The sequence below is a fragment of the Bufo bufo genome, chromosome 5, assembly GCF_905171765.1.
Source record: "Bufo bufo chromosome 5, aBufBuf1.1, whole genome shotgun sequence".
NCBI classification, from domain to species: domain Eukaryota; kingdom Metazoa; phylum Chordata; class Amphibia; order Anura; family Bufonidae; genus Bufo; species Bufo bufo.
The window spans coordinates 77,091,810-77,118,042 of NC_053393.1; the positions used below are offsets into that span (position 1 = coordinate 77,091,810).

Genomic DNA, 26,233 nt, shown 5'->3' on the forward strand with positions numbered 1-26,233 from the left:
TACAACTAGCACTTTAGTGTATACAGCTCGCACTAGCACTTCAGTGTATACAGCTCGCACTAGCACTTCAGTGTATACAGCTCGCACACAGCACTTTTACATTATAGCTGACACATAGCATTCTTTGTACCCAGCCCACATCCAGCACTTTAGTGTATCCAGCCTGCATACAGCACTTTAGTGTATCCAGCCTGCATACAGCACTTTAGTGTATCCAGCCTGCATACAGCACTTTAGTTCTTGGAATCTATACCAAGACAGTTCTCCAAACCGGATATACACACTGTATCTGCAAGTTGGCCTAGTGACTTTAGTGGTTACAGCTCGCACTAGCACTTTAGTGTATTCAGCTCGCACCAGCACTTCATTGTATTCAGCTCGCACTAGCACTTCAGTGTATACAGCTCGCACTAGCACTTCAGTGTATACAGCTCGCACTAGCACTTCAGTGTATACAGCTCGCACTAGCACTTCAGTGTATACAGCTCGCACACAGCACTTTTACATTATAGCTGACACATAGCATTCTTTGTACCCAGCCCACATCCAGCACTTTAGTGTATCCAGCCTGCATACAGCACTTTAGTTCTTGGAATCTATACCAAGACAGTTCTCCAAACCGGATATACACACTGTATCTGCAAGTTGGCCTAGTGACTTTAGTGGTTACAGCTCGCACTAGCACTTTAGTGTATTCAGCTCGCACCAGCACTTCATTGTATTCAGCTCGCACTAGCACTTCAGTGTATACAGCTCGCACTAGCACTTCAGTGTATTCAGCTCGCACTAGCACTTCAGTGTATCCAGCTTGCACTAGCACTTCAGTGTATTCAGCTCACACTAGCACTTCAGTGTATCCAGCTTGCACTAGCACTTCAGTGTATTCAGCTCGCACCAGCACTTCAGTGTATTCAGCTCGCACCAGCACTTCAGTGTATTCAGCTCGCACTAGCACTTTAGTGTATCCAGCTTGCACTAGCACTTTAGTGTATTCAGTTTGCACACAGCACTTTTACATTATAGCTGACACACAGCAATCATTGTACCCAGCCCACATCCAGCACTTTTGTACATCCAGTTCATACAGCACTTTATTGTATCCAGCCTGCATACAGCACTTTAGTGTATCCAGCCTGTATACAGCACTTTAGTTCTTGGAATCTATACCAAGACAGTTCTCCAACCGGATATACACGACTGCATTCTTTATATTCTTGTGTACTCAGCTATTTACCCAGCTACAGTATTATATATATCCAGCCTGCTCACAACACCTGGATATCAACTATAAAATCATTTAACCAGTCTATCAAATTGTTTTTATACCAAAAGTATAAATAAATACGTTTTTAAACACAACAACCGATTTCAGTTTATACCAGATGAGAGTGTGCCATCACAACTACTTTTTTCCAATAAATTGTTGATTATTGTCCTTCCCTCCCTTTCTCCTTTTCCTTACTTCCCATACTTTCTTGACCCTCTCATCGTGTCATTGGACACTACCAAGCCAGAACAGTGATGCATATACTATCCTGGAACGTGAAAGGGTGTCGTTCTCCATCGAAGCGCTCTAAAATTCTACGTCACTTGAAACGTCTACGTCCTGAAATTGTTCTCCTCCAGGAGACACATCTAGTCAAAGAGGATTTTTTACGGATGCAGTAGTTCTGGGTTGGTAGAGTCTATGGAGTGGACGCAAAGCTGGAGTGATGATTTTACTCCCAAAAACTTTTCTGGGGGTAGTTCTTTCTGAGACATATGATGAGGGCGGTAGATGGCTTAGATTGACCCTAGAATTTGAAGGTGTAAAGTATAGCATACATAACATATATGCACCTAATAGGGAAAATAAAACCTTCTTCACCAGCTTAGAAAATAGGTTACTATCAGATGAAATCCCCAACAAGATAGTAGGAGGAGATTTCAATTCAGTTGTCTCGACTCATGAGGATCGTTTGAGAGAAGATCGGTCAGTAATTTATCCCACGTCCTTACTACCCCTCATGTCCTCTTCTGGTATTTCGGACATATGGAGATCTCTTCACCGAGATGATAGAGAATACACACATTTTTCTCATGTGCACCAGTCATGGTCCCACATTGATTACTTGCTGCCTAGCACAAACTTGGAGGGCAGAGTGTTTAGTGTGGAGATCCATGATTTGGTGATCTCAGATCACTCACCTATATCTATTTACTTGCAGAACACACATCCCAGGGGAACGGATTTTATCTGGCGCTTTCCTTCCTTCTTGGCCAAAGATGATAACTTCCAGGATATCTTAAAAAGGTTGGTGGTTGGAGTTTCAAGATGACAATCCCCCACATGCATCAGATGTCTCTACTTATTGGGAAGCTGCAAAAGTGGTTTTGAGGGGTAAGATTATAGGGTATATTGGTAACCTGCGCAAAACAATATCTAAACAACATTTAGCGGCCAGTAAAGCTTATACAACATTTCTAAAATCAGCTTCCTTAACAGATAAAGATAATTGGATTAGGGCCAGAAGTGATTATGAATTATGGGTGGACAGGAGAGAGGCAATGTATAGGTCGGCTTTCCAAACAGACCCCTTCCGTTTCGGAAATAAGTCAGGATGCATGTTAGCCAATTTAGCCAGAGGCAGATTCACCCCTACGAACATCACGTCTTTACGAGATACCAAGGGAATGATACACACAAACCCCAAGACTATAAATAGCCTCTTGGGAGAATTTTATGCCGGCTTATATAGTGACTCTCCAAGGGGAACTGAAGCAGGTAAAACCTTCCTGTCATCCATCAATATGCCGTTCCTAAATGCGGCTCAACAGGAAAGCTTAAATTCAAAAATTACGGAGGGAGAAATACTAGCCACCATTGAATCACTGCATAATGGCAAAGCCCCGGGACCTGACGGGTTCTCAGGGGAGTTCTATAAAGTGCTGCAAGCCCAAATATCCCCTACTTTAACCACATACTTTAATCACCTTCTCCCATCTGGTGACTTCCCGAGACACTCCAAAATAGCCCACATAAAACTTATATTAAAGCCCCACAAAGATCCATCCTATCCTGGCTCTTATCGGCCCATATCTTTGATAAATCAAGATCTAAAAATCTTAATGAAGATATTGGCAGATAGGTTGGGGGCCTTGATGCCTGATTTGGTGAGACCCTCTCAGGTGGGATTTATCAAAGGAAGATCAGCAGTAGCAAACATCATAAAGGTGCTAGCTACCCTGGATTGGGTCCTACACCATGCCCACCCAGGAGAGTCCCCCATCTTACTAGCTTTAGATGCGGAGAAAGCTTTCGATTCAGTGAAATGGGATTGGCTGGAAGCGGTTTTAGACAAGTTCCAGATTACGGGTTCTTTTTGCACCTTTTTGAAAGGCTTGTATACAGATCCATTAGCCAGAGTACATACGGGAGGCTTTCTCTCCCCCACCTACTCATTATGCAAGGGGACGCGACAAGGGTGCCCCCTCTCCCCGTTACTTTTCGACCTAGCCCTAGAGCCCTTAGCAAGACTCCTGGAGGGGTCAGATGTTTACTCGGGTATTAAAATTAGCAGAAAATAAGTAAAATTAGCTCTGTATGCAGATGATTTGCTATTGTTTATGTCAAATCCAGCCCAACACTTACGCCTCCTAATAGATTTAATGCGGACCTTTGGTTCTCTTTCAGGATACCAAATCAACTCCTCTAAAAGTGAAATTCTTGAACTACAAGCCAGAAATCCCCCTCAATTATGGCAGACTAATGGGTTCGCCCCCAATTCGGTCAAACAAAATATAACATATTTAGGGCTGAAGATAGGCAAACTTCCGAGCTCCCTATATCATTTAAACTACCCGCCTCTAATTAATACCATAGTGGCAGATTTGAACAGATGGCATTCTCTTCCATTGTCGTTCATGGAACGGTGTCACCTGATCAAAATGATGATTTTTTTCAAGCTATTTTACCCTCTTCAAACCCTCCCGATTTTGTTGAAACACTCTGATGTGACCACACTTAACAAAGCCTTCACTAAATTCATATGGGTTGGAAAACGACCCCAAATATCCCTGCATAAACTGATGCTATGGAAGCCTAAAGGGGAAATAAAGTTCCCAAACATTAGGGGCTACAATATTATCTGCCTTATGAGACATATCTTAGACTGGCTACACGGGACAGACCATTTCTCTAACAGAGACTTAGAACAAAACTTAGTAGCTCCGTGGGGCCTGGTGTCATGCCTCCACTCCAATTTAGCTACTTTTCCATCGGGAATAAAAAACTCAATACTAATAAGAGACACGGTAGTTGCGTGGAAAGTGGCAAGGAAAGCATTTTGGCTCCCTTTCTCGACATCCAAATGGATGCCACTATGGGATCACCTGGAGTTCCCTCAAGGAAGGCACAACGCATTTCTGGAGACATGGAAAATTAAAAGGATCACTAGGGCGGAGCATCTGATGCATGTGGAGGAAAGGAGATGGTTGTCCCCTGGGGAGTTGAAAGAAAGATTCAAACTACCAAATTCCCAATTTTTACATATCCTGCAAGTATTGAGATTTTGCGGATCTAGGATTTGTGACCGCTCTAAAGAAGCGGTTAAACATAACTTTGATGACATAGTAGAGAACTCCCCACATGAGGTGTCACTCTCTGGTCTTTACAGAGCCATGCCAGGGACCTTCACGAAGGCCTCTCCAGCTAAGCTTTTCCACACATAGGAAAAAATCGCGGATGATGCGGACATCAGGGAGAAAATACTGGAGGGCTGGACCAAAGTCTGTTCTTGTGTGATCAATGAAGGGTGGCGGGAATCGTATTTTAGGATGATGCATAATGCGATATATGGCTTAAATTTCCCAGCTTCACCTAGCTTTCCAGATCACATTACCCATTGTCCTAAATGCAAAGAATCCTATACGGATTTTTGGCATGGAATATGGACCTGTGCAAAGGTGATGAGATTTTGGAAAGACCTGATAGATTATATCAGGAAACACTGGAAGGTAGACCTCCCTATAGAACCCCAGGTGATGCTTTTTCAATATATTCACCTCCCAACGCCTCAATCTGTTCCCTTCTTCCTCCACTCGATCTTGTTGGTCGCAAAGAGGGTTCTGCTACAGCATTGGCTGTCTGACCTTATGCCTGGGATGCCGGACGTGTTCTCACAACTAATAGTGATACTAAGACATGATCGATTGGAGGCGGAGAGGCACAAAGAGAGCTCAGCCACGAAGTTCTTCAAGAAATTATAAATTTTCCTCATCACTCACTTTAGTCCCTCTGAAATTCAGGGGATGGTCAGTCCGTTCCGCTACACCTCTTGGTATCTTAACTCCTCATTAAAAGGCACTTTAGGTGCCCTTAAGTTGTAAAATCACTATATGTTTGACATGTGACTAGAATTATGCTACAGATGAGATGTCAATTGTTTTAACAATTATGTCAGAAAGCATTTTGATTGTCTTCCCTACCCCTTTCCTTTTTGTTTTCCCTTTGTTTTATGACATCTAAAACTACTTCAATAAAAAGAATAAAAATAAAAATTAAATAAAATGGGAATTTGAACTGGTAACTTCTTATACTAGGAAGATTGCAAACTGCATTTAATTGGACTAACCAAGTGTCTAAAGGTTTGCATCACAGGGAACTGGCACGTAAAATACTATTAAGATGGCACCTCACCCCAATTAAAATAAATCATACCAATCCAAATGATCCAGGTCTATGATGGAAGAAATGTGGAGCCCGTGGACTCAACTATTCTGGAATACTAAGTTCAAAATCTTAAACAAGTAAACAAGTTACTTCACACTGATTTATCACCATCAGCGGACTTTACTTTATGTTTTCCTCAAAAATATCATATCCCTCCTAAAATCAATACAGTCATTTCTCATATTATTTTAGCAGCCAGGAGCGCTATAGCAAGAAAATGGAAAAGTCTTGAAATACCTACAATCTCGGAAATTAGATCAAATTTACCTTATAATCTCTGACTCTTGAAAACACCATAAAAAGATGGTCACGCTGGAGTCCTAATTTTCTCAGAAACGTTTCCCATTTGATGCCATCTCAAAAATTCCTGTGTGGACAAGGTAATCTCATATTCTAAAATATAACTATTACTAGGTATGCCATAAAATAAATCAGTATAGTTAAAAACACTAAAGCCAGTGAAAAAAATCTATAAACTGAACTGCTGTCAACACACCCTACTATTACCGCCTCCAGACGTGTAGATTGCAGATGGATGTAGAGTGTATTTACGGAGTATCCTTACAATGCAGTGGCCAAGGATGTTAAGGACGGGTGCTTTGCTTGCAGATACAATAAGCAACAATATACTAGTGACCCTGGTTACAATTCCCTCACAGCGATGCCAAGGAGGGGGGCTAGTACATTGGCTGCCTAGCAGACACAGAGCACCCGCCCCGATAGGGGTGACCCCGTACGGAACCTGTCCCTAGTTAGGGGCCTAAACCCTATGCTTGCCCTCACTAGATCCCTACATGCCACGTTTCGTCCTCATTGTAGGACTCATCAGGGGAATTAATTTAGTGAAGTTCAATATTAGAGTATCGCATCAACTTCTCAATAAGGGTGGACACAGTCCGGCAGTGGTCCCGCTGTGTCTAGATGTAGGGAAGTGTCCCATACATCCTGCTGCCTCACTGTTGGACTGTGTCCACCCTTATTGAGAAGTCGATGCGATACTCTAATATTGAACTTCACTAAATTAATTCCCCTGAACAAGTAATTATAGAAATCCTACTTTTTCAGACATGCAAAACAACCCCATAGTCTAATCCCTTTATTGCCTTTAACCCAACCCAGTTTTTTCTTTAAAGGGGTTATCCCATGAATAATGTAAAAAATGAAAATCAGACATCATATGATCACATGACAATCTCTTTCTAACAAAGCTATAACCAGTCCTGTACCTCACATGGATCTAGAGATCTCCACATTCATTGCTCTGCTTGATTTATATCAAGCTGGGAGCTCAAGGGGAGTGTCCTTTCTGCTGCAGATAAGGGGGCGTGTCCATGCTCTCCCTATCACAGCTCAGGAGGCGTGTCCATCCTCTCCCTATCACAGCTCAGGAGACAGATGATGGATCAAACTGAGCATGTGCGGCCTTCTCAGTGAGCAGGTCAAAGAAATAAGAAAAAAAGTGGTGCTATACAGATACATTTTATTGTATAACTCAGCAGCTATAATAAATATTTAATTACATGCAAATACAAAAGTATTCACATCCAGGTGCTGGTTTGTAGAATATTTTTCGATTTTAAAAAATTTTTTTTTGATATGTCATAGAGTCATATCAAAAGTGCTGATTGGTGGGGGGTCCCGGCTCTGAGACCTCCTCAGATGAGCGCTGCTTCTCCTCACAACTGAGCATGAGAATGAAGACGGTTTCAATAGAATGTCCATGAGACCATCTTCAGTCTCGTGCTTAGCAGCGAGGGGAAAACAGCACTCGACTGAGAGCTTCTGACTTCTCCTTCTAGCGATCAGTGGTGGTCTCAGAGCTGGGACCCCCGATGATCAACACTTTTGATATGACCCTATGACATATCAAAATTTTTAAAAAAGTGTAGTTACTCTTTAAAAAAAAAAAAATGTTTTCCTTTTCTCATTTTCTGTTCCTTCTCTCCCCAGCCCCACATCCCTTTCCCTTTAATGGGGTACAATAAGGACAATTAGACAACTAATAGCTTTATTTAATCAGTTTTATTGTACAATTTAAATTAGGAGGATATGTAACTTAATATTTACATTTATTTGTAACTCCATTTTATACTTTATTTAAAAATCAATAAAAATATATTGTTAAAAAAAAAAACGAACAATTGACATTTCTTTGGATATCTTAGTTCTCTAATGTTTACAATTGCCTCGAAGAGAAAAATGGCACAATTGGAAAAATATATCAGTATTATTATAATTTTTACTATATTAAAATATACTAAAACTTTTGAAATTTAAAGCCAACCTAAACTGTAGTGCGGCGGGTTGGAGCTTGCCATGGTATCACTAAACTATGGACATGTTCCTCAAATTACTAAAACTCTTCTTTAACCTACAATCCTAGATTTGCGAACTTAGCTAAAAAAAAACTGCGAGGAGCAAAGTAGACTTCATAAAGCGACTTTGGCCTTGACATTTATTGCACGGCCAAAGATCTCAGTGTAGGGCCGCCTGCATCGTCGATAATGCAAGTGAATGGGGCTGCATAGCGACCCACAGATTTGGGTTCCTTGTGACTGTCAGGTCATAGCAGTGCGACCCCATTCACTCATTGTTTGCCATGCAGGCAGTGCTACACTGGATCTTTGGCCATCCAATATGTGTCATGGCCAAAGCCGCCATGGAGCCCTAGCCTTAAGCCTGGAAAGAAGCATCGTGCTACAACTCGGAGGCATGTTAGACGGCTGCCACTACTGCAGCGTTGTTCATGACTTGGTGCACCACTTGCTTAGCTTCATGGTCTTGAAGAACAGCAACAGCTTCATCCACCTGAGATAAGAGACCAGATGTGAACACCAGACCTTGACACTATAGTTGGGGTGGTCTCTATAAGATAGTATACATTATACTGCACTGAGAATATGGTCGTACCTTAGAACGGAGAAATTCTGGTGACTCGAGCATGTGGAGAACGTCCAAATTATCCAGCTCCAGCAACATGCCTGTGATTTTCGCTGCCAGCGAAGGGAGCATGGTTTGAATTAGACAGAAGAGCCGTTCCCCTAAAATTAAAGATTCTTGTGTCAAGTCTTAAGTTCTTTCACAGTGTACATAATATGGCGGTACTATACTGCCTTACATACCCAGCATTTGTTTTTGGTCGCCTGAAGGAGCAGGGGCCAATATGGAGGTAGCTGGTGATTCTTCCTGAATGACAGCTGGCTGCAAAGGAAGAAGAAATTACCCAAAAACAAGATAAATAATGGAGGTTCCCATTCTACACTTTTGTGTTTTTTGCAGGGGGGGGGGGGGGGGGAGTTAGATTACATGTGTTTTTTATGGCATCAACCTTTTTGGTTGCATTTTTATTGTGTTTTTTTTTCCAAACAGTATGTTTTAGTACATGTGTTATTTGTGTCTATAAAAAAAAAAAGCCATTGTACAAAAAAATACTTTAAAATGACATAAAAGAAAATATTGAAACATGCATTTTCATGTTCATTTTGGCTGACAGCTATGTCAGACGAGTCCACAAAGCTATGCACGCCTGGCTCAGCCAAGAGCAGTGGCGCACCTACCATGGAGGCAGACCACGAGGGGGGGGAGAGGGGGCCTGGCGCTGAACTGCTCCTGTTTGCGACATACATTCACTACAGTTTCTGTCAGGCACCACTAGAGGGAGTTCAGTGCAAGAGATTATTTACAGCATCTATTGATATAAATGGCAACTGTATACCGTATTTTTCGCCCTATAAGACGCACCGGCCCATAAGACACACCTAGGTTTTTGAGGAGGAAAATAAGAAAAAAAATATTGTTAACCAAAAGGTGTGCTTTTGGTGGGTTTGAACTAATGGCGGTCTGTGCATGACACTATTTTGCGGGATCTGTGGATGATGCACTGTTATGGGGTGGGGGATTTGTGGATGGCACTGTTATGGGGGGAGCTGTGGACGGCATTATGATGGGGGGGTCTGTAGATGGCATTATGATGGGGGGGATCTGTGGATGGCACTGTTATAAGGTGGTGGATCTGTGGATGTCACTGCTATATGTGTCTTCCACAGATCCCCCCATAACAGTCCCATCCACAGATCCCCCCATCATAATGCCATCCACAGACTCCCCCCATCATTATACCATTCACAGATTCCTAGGGAGGGGCTGTAGTAGGCGGGGAGAGCGGCGGGCGGTGCAGGCACTGTACTCTGGCCCCGCCGCTCAGTATGTACTGTATTATACGTAGTGTTAATCATCAGATCTAAACTGAGTAAAGATGCGCTCCCCCGCTCCCCATGTGTACCGGACTTACCGGTACACGTCACGCTCCTGTAGTAAGCACTAGCAGCTAGCAGGCAGGCCGGGCGGCCGTAACTCACTGAGGTCACGTGCCTGCTCCGCCTGCTTCTTTCATAAAGTAGGCGGAGCAGGCACGTGACCTCGGTGAGTTACGGCCGCCTGCAGCCCGGCCTGCTAGTGCTTACTACAGGAGCGTGACGTGTACCGGTAAGTACGATACACATGGGGAGCAGGGGGAGCGCAGTTTAGATATGATGATTAACACTACGTATAATACAGTACATACTGAGCGGCGGGGCCAGAGTACAGTGCCTGCACGGCCCGCCGCTCTCCTCGTCTACTACAGACCCTCCTCACTAATACATCACAGACTGCGATGTAAATTGCCAGCATTCGCCCCATAAGACGCAGGGGCACTTTTCTCCCACTTTTGGGGGGGGGGGGGGGGAGTGTGCGTCTTATGGGGCAAAAAATACGGGTAATTTCCTATGTCCTAAGCTCCCCCTGGTGGTGGCTGCAGGCAGGCAGTTTTATAATATACTGCAAGAAAGGAAGCAGGAGATTCATTATTTATGTCAGTTGTCTGGTGTAAATACATTCAGAATGAAGCACCTGTACCACATTTTTTTTGTAATAGAAGTCATATTTAGTGTGCGGGGGCCTTTATCATCCTTTTTTTTAAATAAAAAATGTCTTCTACTTAAAAAAACTAAAATTTGTTAGAAACCTGGAGAATTGCACTTTTGCATTTTACATTGCCAGGGACTGTGTGATGCCCCCTTAAAATTCGGGGCAGGGGCACGTTGTGTACTCTGTGTATGTCCCTGTACATGTTTAACTTATTATGTAGAGGGGAGTAAGCATTTTCCAGACCCCTAAGGCTACTTTCACACTTGCGTTTTTTCTGGATCCGGCAGGGTTCAGCAAAAACGCTTCCGTTACTGATAACACAACCGTCTGCATCCGTTATGAACGGATCCGGTTGCATTATCTTTCACATAGCCAAGACGGATCCGTCATGAACTCCACTGAAAGTCAATCGAGGACGGATCCGTTTTCAATTGTGTCATAGAAAATTGATCCGTCCCCATTGACTTGCATTGTGGGTCATGCCGGATCCGTCTTGCTCCGCATCCCGCGACGGAAAGCAAACTACAACATGCGGTTCGCTCTCCGGTATGAGAATGGTTCAGTTCAGTTTTGTCCCCATTGACAATAAATGGGGACAAAACTGAAACGTATGACGGATCTCAATACCGGAAAACTACAACGTTAGTGTGAAAGAAGCCTTGGGCTATCTTTCAGTGAGCAAGGGATCAGGCATGTTGAAATCCAACATGCCCAATCCATCTTTTCCCTGACACTGGGGTCATTTGAGACACACCGTCAGTGATGGCCAGGGCTGCCATCTTGACTCACAAGTCCGGCGATGCACAGGTAAGCCCCTACCTGTGCCTGCGCCGCGAACCGGTCTGAAACAAATGCGGTCACCGGGAGCAGGCAGTCCCGAGAATAGCCGCCGGGGGACTTCATCGGGCTGTTCTCTGGACACCGTACACATAAGATCATGGTCGGATGCCAGATCTTATCTAATGCTTATGGCAAGCTTTACACCACGCAAGCAATTAAAGGCATATGTACACGTCCATGGGCACCTTTAATAAGGAGAATCTAGATATTAGTGCAGTCGGCTTACCTGCTGCACAGCAACCTGTGGCTGAATAATAAGGGGCTGCTGAGGAGCAACCACTGCTGCGGTATACTGATACTGAGGAGCAGAGCACATGACAGAAGAACTGGCAACCGCTGCAGCTGTGGGTTGAGGTGCCAGTGTTTGTTGCTGATGGGCTTGAAGCATTGCCACAGCTTCGTCCACCTGAAATAGGAGAGCAGATCTTAACACCAGCTCTTACACCATGGTTGGGACATTCTCTATAAAGAAACCTCCACATAGGAAAGATATGCTGAGGACTTCCGACTTTGGAATTGCATGCAGAAAATTAACTCAGCATACTCTGCCTCTAATGCCACCAGATGTAAGGTAGCTGTTCTATAAGTCAATGTTCCACCCTTTAAATAGGTCTTGAGACATGACTTGGATATTAAATAAACCAGCATCTCATCTGCAGAGAGCTGTTTCCGGGTGATTGCCCCTCATTAGTGCAGAGCAGAGACCCGATAAAGTGCTGGCTTAGTTATTATTTTTATTATGATTATTATTATTTATTATTAGAACGCCATTCATTCCATGGTTATTACCCAAGTCATGTTTTTACGCCTGTTTAAAGGGTCAAACATTGACCGTTAGGATAGCTGCCTTACACCTGGTGGCATCAAAGGCAGAGCTTGTTAAGAGCTTTATTTGCATATTGCAAGAAGGTACCTGGAATCATCGTGGATGGAAGGTAAGTGTCACCGAGGTTCTTGGCCTCAGTGAAGCAAGAGTCTGTATTTTATGTGTCAGCAGCAGCTATTGCTAATTGACACCTTGAGATTTGGCATGGCTGTCATAGCTGATCCAGGACGGCTCTTACTGGGAGTAGTCAAAGTGCTGGGTGGGTGACTACTCCCCATGTTCCAGGCCGGGTTTTGCCAGGCATAAAAACCCGCCAGCACTGCCAGGTGTGTGGATTTACCTCCCTCTGACAGTGGAGCTCAGGAGTCTGTGTGCTGTGAACTGAGGGCTGTGTTGAGATTTGAGGTTTGAGCCGGGCTGGAGGACTCAGGCCCCTCTAAAGGCGAACAGGCCGTCTATGGACTTGATGAGGCTGAACTGCTAACAGGGTGTGAATTAACATGCAATAGAAAAGGTGACTTTTATTGTTTATGGACTTTCCTTGTGTGTGAACAAACACCAAGCCACCTGCGTTTTTTGATATACTTTATCTGCATTTAGTTGTACACCAATGTGTGAATAAACACCGCTGTTTGATTCAAGAACGGTGTACTTTTCCTCTATACTGCATCCGCTAGTCCTAACTACCAGAGCGAATCCCCACAATACCTTCTTTCCAGAAAATTTACAGGATTTTGCAGTACCAGCAAAGTGGATGAGATTTTAAACAATGCAATCCAAATGCAGCGGAATACACACGTAAATGGGGGTTGTGGGTTTTCTCTGCAGATTTCCCCTTTTTGCAATCCAGCGGTGAAATCTGCCGCAGCATTTCTGCTATGAATTCCGCAACTAAAACTGCTGCTGTGAAATTCCAGCAGATGCGTTGCAGATTTTCCACAGTGGATCCGGTCTGGACGTACCCTAAGAAAGTATGCATTACACTGCATATTGGAACATGGTCGTACCTTGGAACGGAGAAATTCTGGTGACTCAAGCATGTGGAAAACTTCAGAGCCATCAAGCTCCAGCAACATGCCTGTGATTTTCGCTGCTAGTGCTGGGTGCATGCCTTGGATCAGAGGGAAGAGACGTTCACCTAAAATCGGAGACCCTTGTGTCAAGTCTTAGCTTGTTTACATGGTATGGCAGTACCGTACAGACTTACATACCCAGCATTTGCTTCTGGTTGATTGGAGAAGGAGGAGGCGCCAATATGGAGGGAGCCGGAGGTTCTTCCGGAAGGACAGTGTGCTGTAGGCAAAGTATACGGGAAATACCCCAAAAAATAATACGCACATTAGTGTATACGGTATACTGTATATATTAGGTAGTACAGACAGAATTCTTACCTGCTGCACGGCAACTTGCGGCTGAATTATCATATGTTGCTGAGGATGAAGAACTGCAGCTGGGTACTGATACCGAGGAGCAGAGTACACAGCAGAAGCCGTGGTGGCTGCAGCAGAGACGTGGGTAGGCTGGGATTCAATAGCTGCTTGTGGAACAGTTGCTGTATGGAAAAATTACAATACATGAAAAATTGCAAACAATGGCACTGATTATATAACGGCAGAGGAATAATGCTCACAGTGACATCACAGTAATGGGATAATGCACACAGTGATGTCACAATACAGTGATAATGCACACAGTGATGCATACGGTGCAGCAATGATGCTCACAGTGATGCCACAGCATTGGAATAATGCAGACTGTGAGAGTACATTACATAGATAATGCACACAAGGGTGACTTATTGGAGAAATAATGTGTATTTTGGTTCCATAAATCCAGATAAAATCATATTTAGATATGCAATAAAGCCGGAGTGCCAGGGTCTGCGGTAGGGAGAGGGTCCGAGCCGCAAAAAAAAGTGGACAACACCAGTGAAGTATTGCACTGCAGCACTTTTTGTACAATAAATCATGCCAAATCTCAGCCTGAAGGAACGTTACTAACAAAAATAATAATTAATTTATTAGGACTAAATCATTGGGTATAGATAAAATCAGGCATACAGGAAATCAGCAGTGCGGAGAGGGATCAAGTAATATTCCATCCAGCACTCTGATAGCCTGACTAAGTGACCTGTGTATATATGACGAACATCCAGTGTTGGAGCACACTGATTGATGTCCAGCCTATGTTCACAGGATATGGTAGACGCAGCACTCAACCAGCGGTTGGCACTATTGATCCACTGAGGCTAGCAGATGCTACTATGTGTATAGCAATGTGGTGGATAGTCAACACAGTAAGAGCAGCACAGTGGGTCCTGGTGCACCCTAACACTGCTCCCCTAGTGGATGAGTGAAGCCTCTTCTTAAATGCGCTCACACATCGGCAGCAATGTGATTGAAATATCACTATTGGTTCCTGCCTTATTTAGTGAGCGCAAGTGACATCGCAATTCGCTCTACGCGTTTCAACATGACAGGTCAGTTTCATGTCTCATCAGGAGCTACTATTATTTCAGTGTCAATTCAAGTAAAGCACCGCACTGTAGCGTGCGTCTCTCGGCGCTGTGATGGCCGTATGCGGCCAGCCGCACGCCGGGTATAAGTAATCTAAGTCCCGCCCCCAGGAGGGTGGGTGCCGGCTCCGATATCCAATCAGGGACAGAGGCGCATCCACTGACACGCTCCCTGACGACACCGTCGCACACTCCAGCGTCATACCCTCGCAGGGAGGAGCAAAACTATGCTCTATTGTAAGGGGGAATATTCGGATGCGGTCATTAAATAATCGGGTGGCAGCGCTTAAAGAAGCCAGTCAGGGTATATCAAAGAGGCCCATCAGAGAAGGTACCATCAATAAATACTTGGATAATCCAAATAGACAGTGCATTAATTTAATTAAATAACTTAAATAAGGTCACCGCTTCGCAATGTATGTGGCATGGTGGCTTACATGGGATAAACGCCTAGTATGAATAAAGCCCAGAACCACGCTACTAGTAAGATGGACTCCATATAGTAGTCCATAGATGCCTTAAATGAAGCAGGCAAACGAAAGCGCCTCGTTAAGTCCCTTTGGGTGAACAGTATCTAATTTAAAGATCCATTCTGTCTCTTTGCGGAGCAATGACCCATCAATGTCCCCTCCGCGAATGGATATCGCAATATGCTCAATCCCCTGGACCCTCAGCACATCTGGGTTACCCCCATGAAGATCACATACATGAGGTGCGACAGATGTATCGCGCTTGTTCCTAATATCCAGTAGGTGTTCACCAATACGTCTCCGTAACTCCCGCCTGGTCTTGCCCACATACTGTACACCACACTCGCAGGTGATAAGGTACACCACTCCCACTGATGTACATCTGATGAAGGATCTGATGGAAAATCTCTCCTTCGTCACTTGGCTCGTAAAATATAACCCCTTCATGATAATATTGTAAATAATGCATTTTGCACATGGAAAGGTGCCAGTGAGTGTATTTTTGAGCCATGTATCAGACGTAGGGTGTAGGTAGATACTGTGGACCAGACGATCACGTATATTGGAACTACGTCGGTATGTGATGGGGGGGCGATCTAACACTAGTTCACCAATGTTTGACTGCAATATGGGCCAATGTTTCTGAAGGATATCACGTACACGTTTCTCTGCTTTGTCATACGTGGCTATGATCCTCGGAAAATTCTGGTCCTGCGGCCTCTGCTTGGGAGTCAGTAATTGGTCACGGCTAACACTCATAGAGTGATGGTATGCCCTTCTGAGTGTTTGCTCGGGGTATCCCCTGCGCGTAAACCGTGACCTCAGATCATTCGCGGCCACCTTGAAGTCCCTCAGTTCTGAGCAGTTTCTCCTAGCCCTCAGGTACTGGCCTTTGGGAATGCCACGCCTGAGGGCCAGGGGATGGCCACTGTCCCACCTCAGTAGGCTGTTAGTGGCCGTCTGCTTGCGGAACAGGTTAGTAGTGATTTTTCTATCTGTCCCCACGGCAACAGTCAGGTCCAGAAATGTGATTGCCCGCTCCTGTATCTCAGACGTGAAGAATAGACCTAGCTGATTGTTATTAAGTTCAGCTACGAATTTGGTGAACCAATCCTTCGTCCCCTTCCACAGCAGGAACACGTCGTCGATATACCTGATCCAGATTATTATCGACGACGTATACTTCTCCATAGCATCACTGAAGACGACCTCCCTTAGAGATTTGCGTAGGTAGGGGCACACAGGCTGCCCATCGCAACTCCCCTGAGCTGGTGGAAAAACTGACGGTCAAAAAGAAACACGTTGTGACTCAGGACAAAATTCAATAATTCCATCACAAAGGCATTATGACGATTAAGGTGTGCACCTCTCTGTTGAAGGAAGGCCTGTTCAGCTAGACAACCCTTGTCATGTGGAATAGAGCTGTACAGGGCCTCCACATCCAAGCTAGCGAGCCAGGTATCTGCATCACAATGAATACCTTCCAGGCTTTGTAAGACATCCATCGTGTCGCGGGCAAAAGATGGTAAACTTGCCACAAAGGGCCTCAATATCATGTCAATGTAGGTACTAACATTGGCCGTGAGACTCCCAATCCCCGACACGATGGGTCTGCCTTTGAGTGGTATACTCTGCTTATGAAGCTTTGGTAAGCTGTAAAACACCGCCCGAACCGGAAACCTAGGTAACAGAAACTCCAGTTCAGTTTTGTTAATAAGCTTATCCCTCAGAGCTTCATTTAGGAGTTCAGATAGTTGTACCTTAAAAATAGGAGTTGGATCCGACGGGAGGCGTCTATATGTGGTGGTGTCTTGTAAAATTCCGAGGCACATATCACAGTATGTTTCCTGATCCATAATGACAATATTGCCCCCCTTGTCTGAGGGTTTGATAACTATATTAGAATCTCCCTCTAAGTCTCCCAATGCTTTTCTTTCGTGGGGACTAAGGTTGTCATAGCTTAGATGTTGACCCTTTAATTTTTGAAGGTCCTGGGTGACAACCGTAACGAAGGTATCAATGGGGGTATTGTCATTTATGGGAGGAAACATTTTTGACGGATTTCTCAAATCTGTGAATGGGCCATCACCAATTTCTCTTTCACCTTTGTCACATAGACCCGCCAATAACTGAACATCTTTTAACTCCTCCATTCTAAAACCCAGCTCATGACACATACGTTTATCATGAGTTAGGAAAAAAATAATTCCATTTTAGCTTGCGCGCATACAGATGAAGGTCTTTGACCCAATTGAACAAATTAAATTTTTGTAAAGGGACGAAAGAGAGGCCCTTTCTCAGAACTTCCATCTCAGGTGGGGACAGCGTACGTTGTGACAGATTCACCACTTGAAGGTCCTCTATTTGGGAACCTCTGTAGTCTTTTTGTGGCGCAGGAGGTAATCTGACACTGGGGGTGTGTTGTCTAAAAAAAAACCTCTAGATCACGGGTGTCAAACACAAGGCCCGTGGGCCGAATCCGGCCCGCCAGACCTCGTCATGTGGCCCGCGCAGCGAGCGAGCTGGCGGCGGCGGCTGGGCACAGAGAGATGAGCGCTTCCATTGTGGACAGCGATACAGATGCCTACCTGTGCTGCGGTAGGGGAGGGAGAGGCGTGTCCCTTTCCCTTCCTCTGATAGGCTGCCAGCCTAGTGCCTGCAGCCTATCAGAGGCCGGCGCAGGCGGCGCGATGACGTCAGCGCGCCTGAGCCATACAGCGTGGGACACAGGCCAGAAGAGGCCTGCATCGCATCACTGACATGGAGGTAAGTATGTGTTTTTTTATTTTTTTTTTATTATGTACAATACTTTAACTGGCGGGGGCTGTTATTACTGGCAAAGGGGGGGCTGTTTGTTATTACTGGCGGGAGCTGTTATTACTGGCAAAGGGGGGGCTGTTATTACTGGCAAAGGGGGGGCTGTTATTACTGGCAAAGGGGGGGCTGTTATTACTGGCAAAGGGGGGGCTGTTATTACTGGCAAAGGGGGGGGCTGTTATTATTGGCAAAGGGGGGGCTGTTATTACTGGCAAAGGGGGCTGTTATTACTGGCACAGAGGGGCTGTTATTACTGACACAGAGGGGCTCTTATTACTGGGGGCTGTTATTACTGGCACAGAGGTACTCTTATTACTGGGGGCTGTTATTACTGGCACAGAGGGGCTGTTATTACTGGGGGCTGTTATTACTGACACAGAGGGGCTCTTATTACTGGGGGCTCTTATTACTGGCACAGAGGGGCTGTTATTACTGGGGGCTGTTATTACTGACACAGAGGGGCTCTTATTACTGGCACAGAGGGGCTGTTATTACTGGGGGCTGTTATTACTGGCACAGAGGGGCTGTTATTACTGGGGGCTGTTATTACTGGGGGCTGCTATTACTGGCACAGGGGGGCTGCTATTACTGGCATAGGGAGCTATTATTACTGGCACAGGGGGGGGGCTGTTAATACTGGCACATGATTGGGGGCACTATAGGGGCATCTACTGAGGCCACAAAGAAGGGGCATTTTATATGGGCTCTCTGTACAGTACAATTTTATACTGGGACACATGGTGGGTACTATGGGGAAGGGGGGAGAGGAGTACTATGGGGTCATCTACGGGGGACACTAAGAAGGGGTATTTTATACTTGCAAATTATGGGGGACACTGAGGGCATCTACTGGAGCATTTTATACTGGTACATTATGGGGGGCACTAGGAGGAAGGAGGGTGTGGAGCACTATGGGGTCATTTACTAGGGGCACTATATAGGGGTATTTTATACTGGCACATTATGGGGGCACTATGAGGACATTAGCTCAAATGGGGGCATTACAAGGGGGTATTTTTTGCACTGTCACATTATAAGGAGAATTATTACTACTGGGGGGGGGGGGGGGCATTATGGTGGGCTTTATTACTCCCCCATGGTATGACCCCCTAGTAGCAGCACCAGCCTCTCCCTGCTCTGCTATCCCTCTGCCCCTTCTCCAAATCCTTATTATGAAATCTTTCTCATTAGGATAAAACACCTTATCAGCTCCACCGAGCCCCCGGCCAAAGTGTGGAAGTGGCGTCCGAGATCCCCAAGGGCCAAGCCAAGTAACTGTAAGTTTTCCGGCCCTTTGAGGGTGACCAAACTGCTGATGCGGCCCCCGATGAATTTGAGTTTGACACCCCTGCTCTAGATCCTCTGCCTGTTCTTCCTCGCTGTCTACCACCCCGTGACCTCGGCGAACCTCTATTAGATCCCCCTCGACCTCTGGACATGTTAGATCCTGGTTCAATGTCCGTGTCACCCTCCGAGGATGACAATTCTGTGTCAACCTCCGAGGTGGTTTGACGCTTTGGACCAAGGTCAAACACCTTGCCCTCCTTAAAATCTTTAATGTCCCTGTTATATAAGAGATGTTTCTTTTCCTTGATATAGCAGGTGAAACGTTCGATATTTTGCTGCAACAGAGTTTCCTAGTGTTAGATCGTCCCCCCATCACATACCAACGTAGTTCCAATATACGTGATCGTCTGGTCCACAGTATCTACCTACACCCTACGTCTGATACATGTCTCAAAAATACACTCACTGGCACCTTTCCATGTGGAAAATGCATTATTTGCAATAATATCATGAAGGGGTCATATTTTACGAGCCAAGTGACGAAGGAGAGATTTTCCATCAGATCCTTCATCAGATGTACATCAGTGGGAGTGGTGTACCTTATCACCTGCGAGTGTGGTGTACAGTATGTCGGCAAGACCAGGCGGGAGTTACGGAGACGTATTGGTGAGCACCTACTGGATATTAGGAACAAGCGCGATACATCTGTCGCACGTCATGTATGTGATCTTCATGGGGGTAACCCAGATGTGCTGAGGGTCCAGGGGATTGAGCATATTGCGACATCCATTCGCGGAGGGGACATTGATGGGTCATTGCTCCGCAAAGAGACAGAATGGATCTTTAAATTAGATACTGTTCACCCAAAGGGACTTAACGAGGCGCTTTCGTTTGCCTGCTTCATTTAAGGCATCTATGGACTACTATATGGAGTCCATCTTACTAGTAGCGTGGTTCTAGGCTTTATTCATACTAGGCATTTATCCCATGTAAGCCACCATGCCACATACATTGCGAAGCGGTGACCTTATTTAAGTTATTTAATTTAATTAATACACTGTCTATTTGGATTATCCAAGTATTTATTGATGGTACCTTCTCTGATGGGCCTCTTTGATATACCCTGACTGGCTTCTTTAAGCGCTGCCACCCGATTATTTAATGACCGCATCCGAATATTCCCCCTTACAATAGAGCATAGTTTTGCTCCTCCCTGCGAGGGTATGACGCTGGAGTGTGCGACGGTGTCGTCAGGGAGCGTGTCAGTGGATGCGCCTCTGTCCCTGATTGGATATCGGAGCCGGCACCCACCCTCCTGGGGGCGGGTCTTCTGATTACTTATACCCGGCGTGCGGCTGGCCGCATACGGCCATCACAGCGCCGAGAGACGCACGCTACAGTGCGGTGCTTTACTTGAATTGACACTGAAATAATAGTCGTTCCTGATGAGACATGAAACTGACCTGTCATGTTGAAACGCGTAGAGCGAATTGCGATGTCACTTGTGCTCACTAAATAAGGCAGGAACCAATAGTGATATTTCAATCACATTGCTGCCGATGTGTGAGCGCATTTAAGCAGACGCTTCACTCATCCACTAGGGGAGCAGTGTTAGGGTGCACCAGGACCCACTGTGCTGCTCTTACTGCTAGCCTCAGTGGACTGGATCAATAGTGCCAACCGCTGGTTGAGTGCTGCGTCTACCATATCCTGTGAACATAGGCTTGACATCAATCAGTGTGCTCCAACACTGGATGTTCGTCATATATACACAGGTCACTTAGTCAGGCTATCAGAGTGCTGGATGGAATATTACTTGATCCCTCTCCGCACTGCTGATTTCCTGTATGCCTGATTTTATCTATACCCAATGATTTAGTCCTAATAAATTAATTATTATTTTTGTTAGTAACGTTCCTTCAGGCTGAGATTTGGTTTTCTAGCTGAACGTGTACCTCTTACAATATCCTTTACTGTGTGTTGACAATAAATCATGCCCCTAATCCTGCCTAATCCCCTTTCTTCTGATGACCATGCAGTATCAGTGCCCCCCCCCCCCCCCCGACACAGTAAGAATATCCTCTTTTTTTTTTAAACTCGTTTTATTGAAAAAGAGTAACAAGGCACGTTCATGGTACAAACAAATGTATACAAGATAATCTCATACAGCACACAATATCATGTATTTCGACATTTCCCTGATGGGAATACAATAGAGAATAAATAAAATCGGTCATGCCAAACTTCTTCACATGTGTGATGCAGACACTCAAAGTAATAAATTGAGCTAAAAAACCATGAAAAGCGTGTGAGGTTTGTTTATTATATCACATTCAAGGGTCTATGGAAACCGCAGATCCGGGCGAGGTGGTCAAATTAGAATCTCACCATAATCCCCATACTTTCTGAAATTTATCAGGACACTTTCTGTTCACATACAGTACTTTTTCAAAAGGGATGATCTGGTTCACTAGTCTTTTCCAAATTCCCATTGTAGGAAGTTCCTCCGCCATCCATTTGAGGGCAATTACTTTGCGGGCTAGAAACAGGGATTCGCTTAGGAGTATTTTATTGTAGTGTGTCCACCCATCATTGTACCCAACAGACATATCTTGGGACATAGTGGTATTGGGCCCATACCCAATGATGATAGTACACTAAGTATATCTCGCCAATATGATCTGATATGGTTACATTCCCACATCATGTGCCAGAAATCAGCATTATTATGAGAGCATCTAAGACATTTAGGCTGGGACATTCTCCCCATCTTATGCAGTCTGGTAGGAGTTAAATAGCTACGGTGCAGCATAAACAATTGGATGAGTCTGTTGTTGACCGAGGGGGACACATGAGTGACAGCCTCTAGCGCATCCGTCCATTCCTCTGCAGTAAGATGGGGAATGTTCCCTTTCCACTTGGCCTCGGCTAATATGGGCTGTGATGACATCTGCAAACCTAACAGGTAGGTATAAATAGCTGATATTGTGCCCCTAGGACCTTGTGACTTTATAACCCCTATTAAGAGGTAGGAGGAGATGGCCTTATTCCGGTCCCTAAACTGTTCCTGTAAGGCATGTCTGATCTGCAAATATTTTAAAAATTGGGTACGCTCTAAACCAAATTTCTCTTGGATTTGGGAGAAGGAACATAAAATACCGTCCTGATATAAGTCTCGCAGCGCAGTGATCCCTGAAGATAACCAGATGTGAGTCCCCTCTATGGCTTGTAAGTGGGGGAGTAATGGATTATCCTACAAGGGTATATCATCTGCCCAGTCTTGGTATTGACGCAATTTGGTGTCTCTCCAAACCTGTTGTGCCAACCTGTGAATCTGTAGTAATTTCCCGGACAGAGATTCAGCCTTTTCCAACACTGGCCATAGACTGGATAACTCCAGATATTGTTGTAAATAATATTCCATGTTCATAAGGGGTTTCCCATTTACCCAACTAGCTAGGAACCTTAACTGACCTGCAAGAAAGTACAAATGGAAGTCTGGTAGTGCTGCGCCTCCTTGTATCCTGGATCGCTGCAGAGTATTTAAGGCGAGTTTATGTCTGGCTTTACCCCAGATAAATCGGACCATTAGGGAGTGAAGGCGGTCGAAAAAACGCAGAGGTATTGGAGTGCAAGCATGTTCTAACAAATATAACCCTTTGGGTAAAAGGATCATTTTTATCAGGTTGATCCTTCCCATAATGGATATAAGCAGGGTTTTCCAAACTTTGAATTTGCTAGAGAAAATAAATTCTAAAGGGGCAATATTTTTGGTATAGGCCTCCCTTGGCTCTCTAGTAATAAAAATCCCTAGGTATTTAAAGTGGTCTACTATCCTAAGATTATGGTAAACATTGGGCCAGTCAGAGCTCCATAATGGCATTAGGGCCGACTTGGAGAATTTTCCAAATAATTCTATAATAGTGATAGTCCGTGGCAGAGAGACATCCATCCTGCTGATAAACAATATGAGGTCATCTGCATACAGGCCTACTCTGTCCTCTCTCCCCCCCCCAGCTCAACTCCTGCATATATTAGATCTTGGCGGATACGGAGGGCCAGATGTTCAATGGCAATTGAAAACAAGAGAGGGGAGAGAGGACACCCTTGCCTCGTACCCCTCTGCAGATTAAAGTAAGCAGAGGTCATACCGTTTACTAGGATATTGGCCTTGGGGCTTTTATAAATTATCCGTATCCATTGCATGAATCTAGGTCCAAAGGCAAACTTTCCCATTGTTTTCATCAGATACGGCCACTCCAGTGAGTCAAAGGCTTTGGCCGTGTCTAGTGAGGCCAGAGCCCAGTGCCTGTCATGTTGGGTTCCCATTTGGGCTGACTTGTGTCCTACAGATATTATTAGAGGTCGATCGTCCAGGTATAAACCCAGTTTGGTCACTGTGTATAATGCTAGCAATTGTCTTGTTCAACTTATTGGCGAAGATCTTTGTCAGAATCTTATAATGTAAGTTTAACAAAGATATCGGCCGATAGGAGGCACAGTCCAATGGATCCTTATCTGGTTTCAGGAGTACAACTATGGTTGCTTCATATAGGGAGTCTGGTAATCTGCCTATCCGCCATGCCTCCTGGAACATCACTTTAAGTTGAGGTCCAAGGATGTCTACATACTTGGAATATATCTCCAAAGGTAGGCCATCAGGGCCAGGGGCCTTCCCATTTGCCAGGTCATTGATAGCCTCCTGTATCTTTTCTAGGGTTATATCCTCCTCTAACAGATTGCTGTCCTCCATTGATAAAGTTGGATGCTCTATCTCATCTAGGTAGTGCTCAAGTTCTAATTCTGAGTATTCCACTCGTGATTGATATAAATCTCGATAAAAGTCGGCGAAGTTTGATAGAATATCTGAGACAGAATCACTAATCTCACCATTTTGGGCCTGTATTCGCAGAACCGGCGGAGCTGATGAGTTCTTATGGACAATATGAGCTAGTACTCGCCCTGCCTTATCTCCCACCTCAAAGGCCTGTTGTTTGTAAAAGAATAGCTTACAATTGACATATTTGCAGGAGGGGGAAAGTAAATATTTAAAATCACAAACGGTATATTATTCACATGTGCAAATATATCTGCCGTCCGTGTCAGTCTCAACTGCGTGTGGTTCCCATCTAATGGAGCGGTTAACTACCAGAGACACTCCTTTAGAGTGTGAGGTGCCAAACGAATGACTGGACCATTGTACCCAAGGTTTCTGTAGTCTAGCTGCCGTTTCGGCCATGAGATGGGTCTCTTGTAAGCTAAGTATGTGTGGGTTGTATCTACGAACATTTGCAAAAACAGATATTCTCTTACCCGGATCACCCAAGCCCCTCACATTCCATGACATTAACAATAGAGCAGCCATTTTATCTGTGTCAGAAAGCTATGAATAGGGCTGTCCTCTTTCTGGGTTCTCTGGCGCCTGTACCTCCTCATCACTCCTAATACATATATACTGCTGCCTATAAACAGTGTTATACCATATAGTGCCCAAACATAGTACAAAAACATAAATCTGAACCAACTATGCTGTAAATTAGCATTGAAATACAGTGTATGATGCCAGATATCGGATAATAATTTCCCTGTGGCTGAGTAGTCAGGGACCAGCATATTACTAGATGTAACAAGAATATGTCGGTATCCGACCATATAAGTCGTGCCTGCAGCTAACTTTCTGTATGCATTGTAAACAGCAAAACACACGCTGATAGCACAGTATCATACCGGTGACCGGTGTGGATTATGGAGCAACACCGATGTGATCAACAATGCGTCCTGACCATTAAGGTCCCTTGGAAAAAAATGGACTGCTGACGTAATAATATACTTCAAGGAGGTGGCAATCTTTGCGACTTTCTCACGATCCATTCATCCGCCTCTTTGGGATCCGTGAAGAAGTGTGATCTCTCTCCATCCACCACTCGCAGCCTGGCGGGGTATGCCATGGAATATGGTAAGTTCATGTCCCGGAGTCTCTTTTTTACAGCAACAAAAGTCGCCCGCTTCTTCTGAAGCTCGGCGGAGAAATCGGGAAATAAGGATATTTTGGCATTTTCATGCATAATGGTTTGCAACCTCCTTGCTTGAATGAGAATTAGGTTGCGGTCCTTCCAATTTAGCATGCGAGCTAGAAGCTGCCTAGGTGGGGCTCCCGGAGGTGGTGGTCGAGCCGGGACCCTGTGGGCCCGCTCCACTGCATATGCCATAGAGAAAGACGCCTCTGGAAAAATTGACTTAAACCAGGCCTTGAGAAATGCTGCAGGATCCTGTCCCTCTGTTCTCTCAGGTAGGCCCAGTATGCGCACGTTATTCCTTCTGGCCCTGTTCTCCAGGACGTCGCATTTCTTCTGCCATAAGGAGACTGAGCCTTCCAGGGCATGTATCTTAGCAGGTATGGGGCGCGTGAGATCTTCCAGCTCGGAGATCCTCTCCTCAGTTCCCCGAACTCGTTCTCTGAGTTGTTGTACATCGTGCCTGAGGAGGCCCACATCCACACGTACCTCCTCTATCTTTGTGGTGCGGGAAGTTTGGCAAACCAGTATCGCTGACATCAGCTGCTCGTGTGGCTCTCTCGGGGTAAGTTCAGCCGCCTCAGGTTCGTCTATAGCTGCTTGTTGTGCCGCTTGACCACGGGTATGCTGTGTACGAGGGTACGAGGTGTGCCGGCTGCCGCAGCGCCATGTTGGTTTTCTTGGCGCACAAATTCCTTCAGCCGTTCTGCAGCGGCTTGAGCTTTGCTGGGTCCCATCGCCGGTTACCATGAAGGTTCGTGCTGCTGTACACCTTTTATTCGGTCCAATTAGCTGCAATAGCACTCAGGATTGCTCAGGATTATATTCGGGAGCCGGAGCTCAGAT

The 26,233-nt window shown here is 45.0% G+C and overlaps 1 protein-coding gene across 3 annotated transcripts in view; it reads right to left on the minus strand.

Moving 5' to 3' along the window:
• Positions 1 to 8,406: 8,406 nt before the first annotated feature.
• Positions 8,407 to 26,233, minus strand: part of LOC121000673 (polyadenylate-binding protein 1-like) — a 31,585-nt gene continuing 13,758 nt past the window's right edge. Inside the window, exons 12-15 of one of the 3 annotated variants that reach the window (XM_040431260.1) lie at positions 11,685 to 11,828; positions 8,833 to 8,911; positions 8,621 to 8,751; positions 8,407 to 8,518 (exon numbers count right to left, since the gene is read on the minus strand). In XM_040431260.1, coding sequence (XP_040287194.1) covers positions 8,426 to 8,518; positions 8,621 to 8,751; positions 8,833 to 8,911; positions 11,685 to 11,828 — 447 coding nt within the window. In that variant the 3' untranslated portion in view covers positions 8,407 to 8,425. Of the gene's footprint in view, positions 8,519 to 8,620; positions 8,752 to 8,832; positions 8,912 to 11,684; positions 11,837 to 13,675; positions 13,819 to 26,233 lie in introns of all 3 variants that reach the window. The other 2 variants (XM_040431259.1, XM_040431261.1) reach the window with 2 other exon arrangements.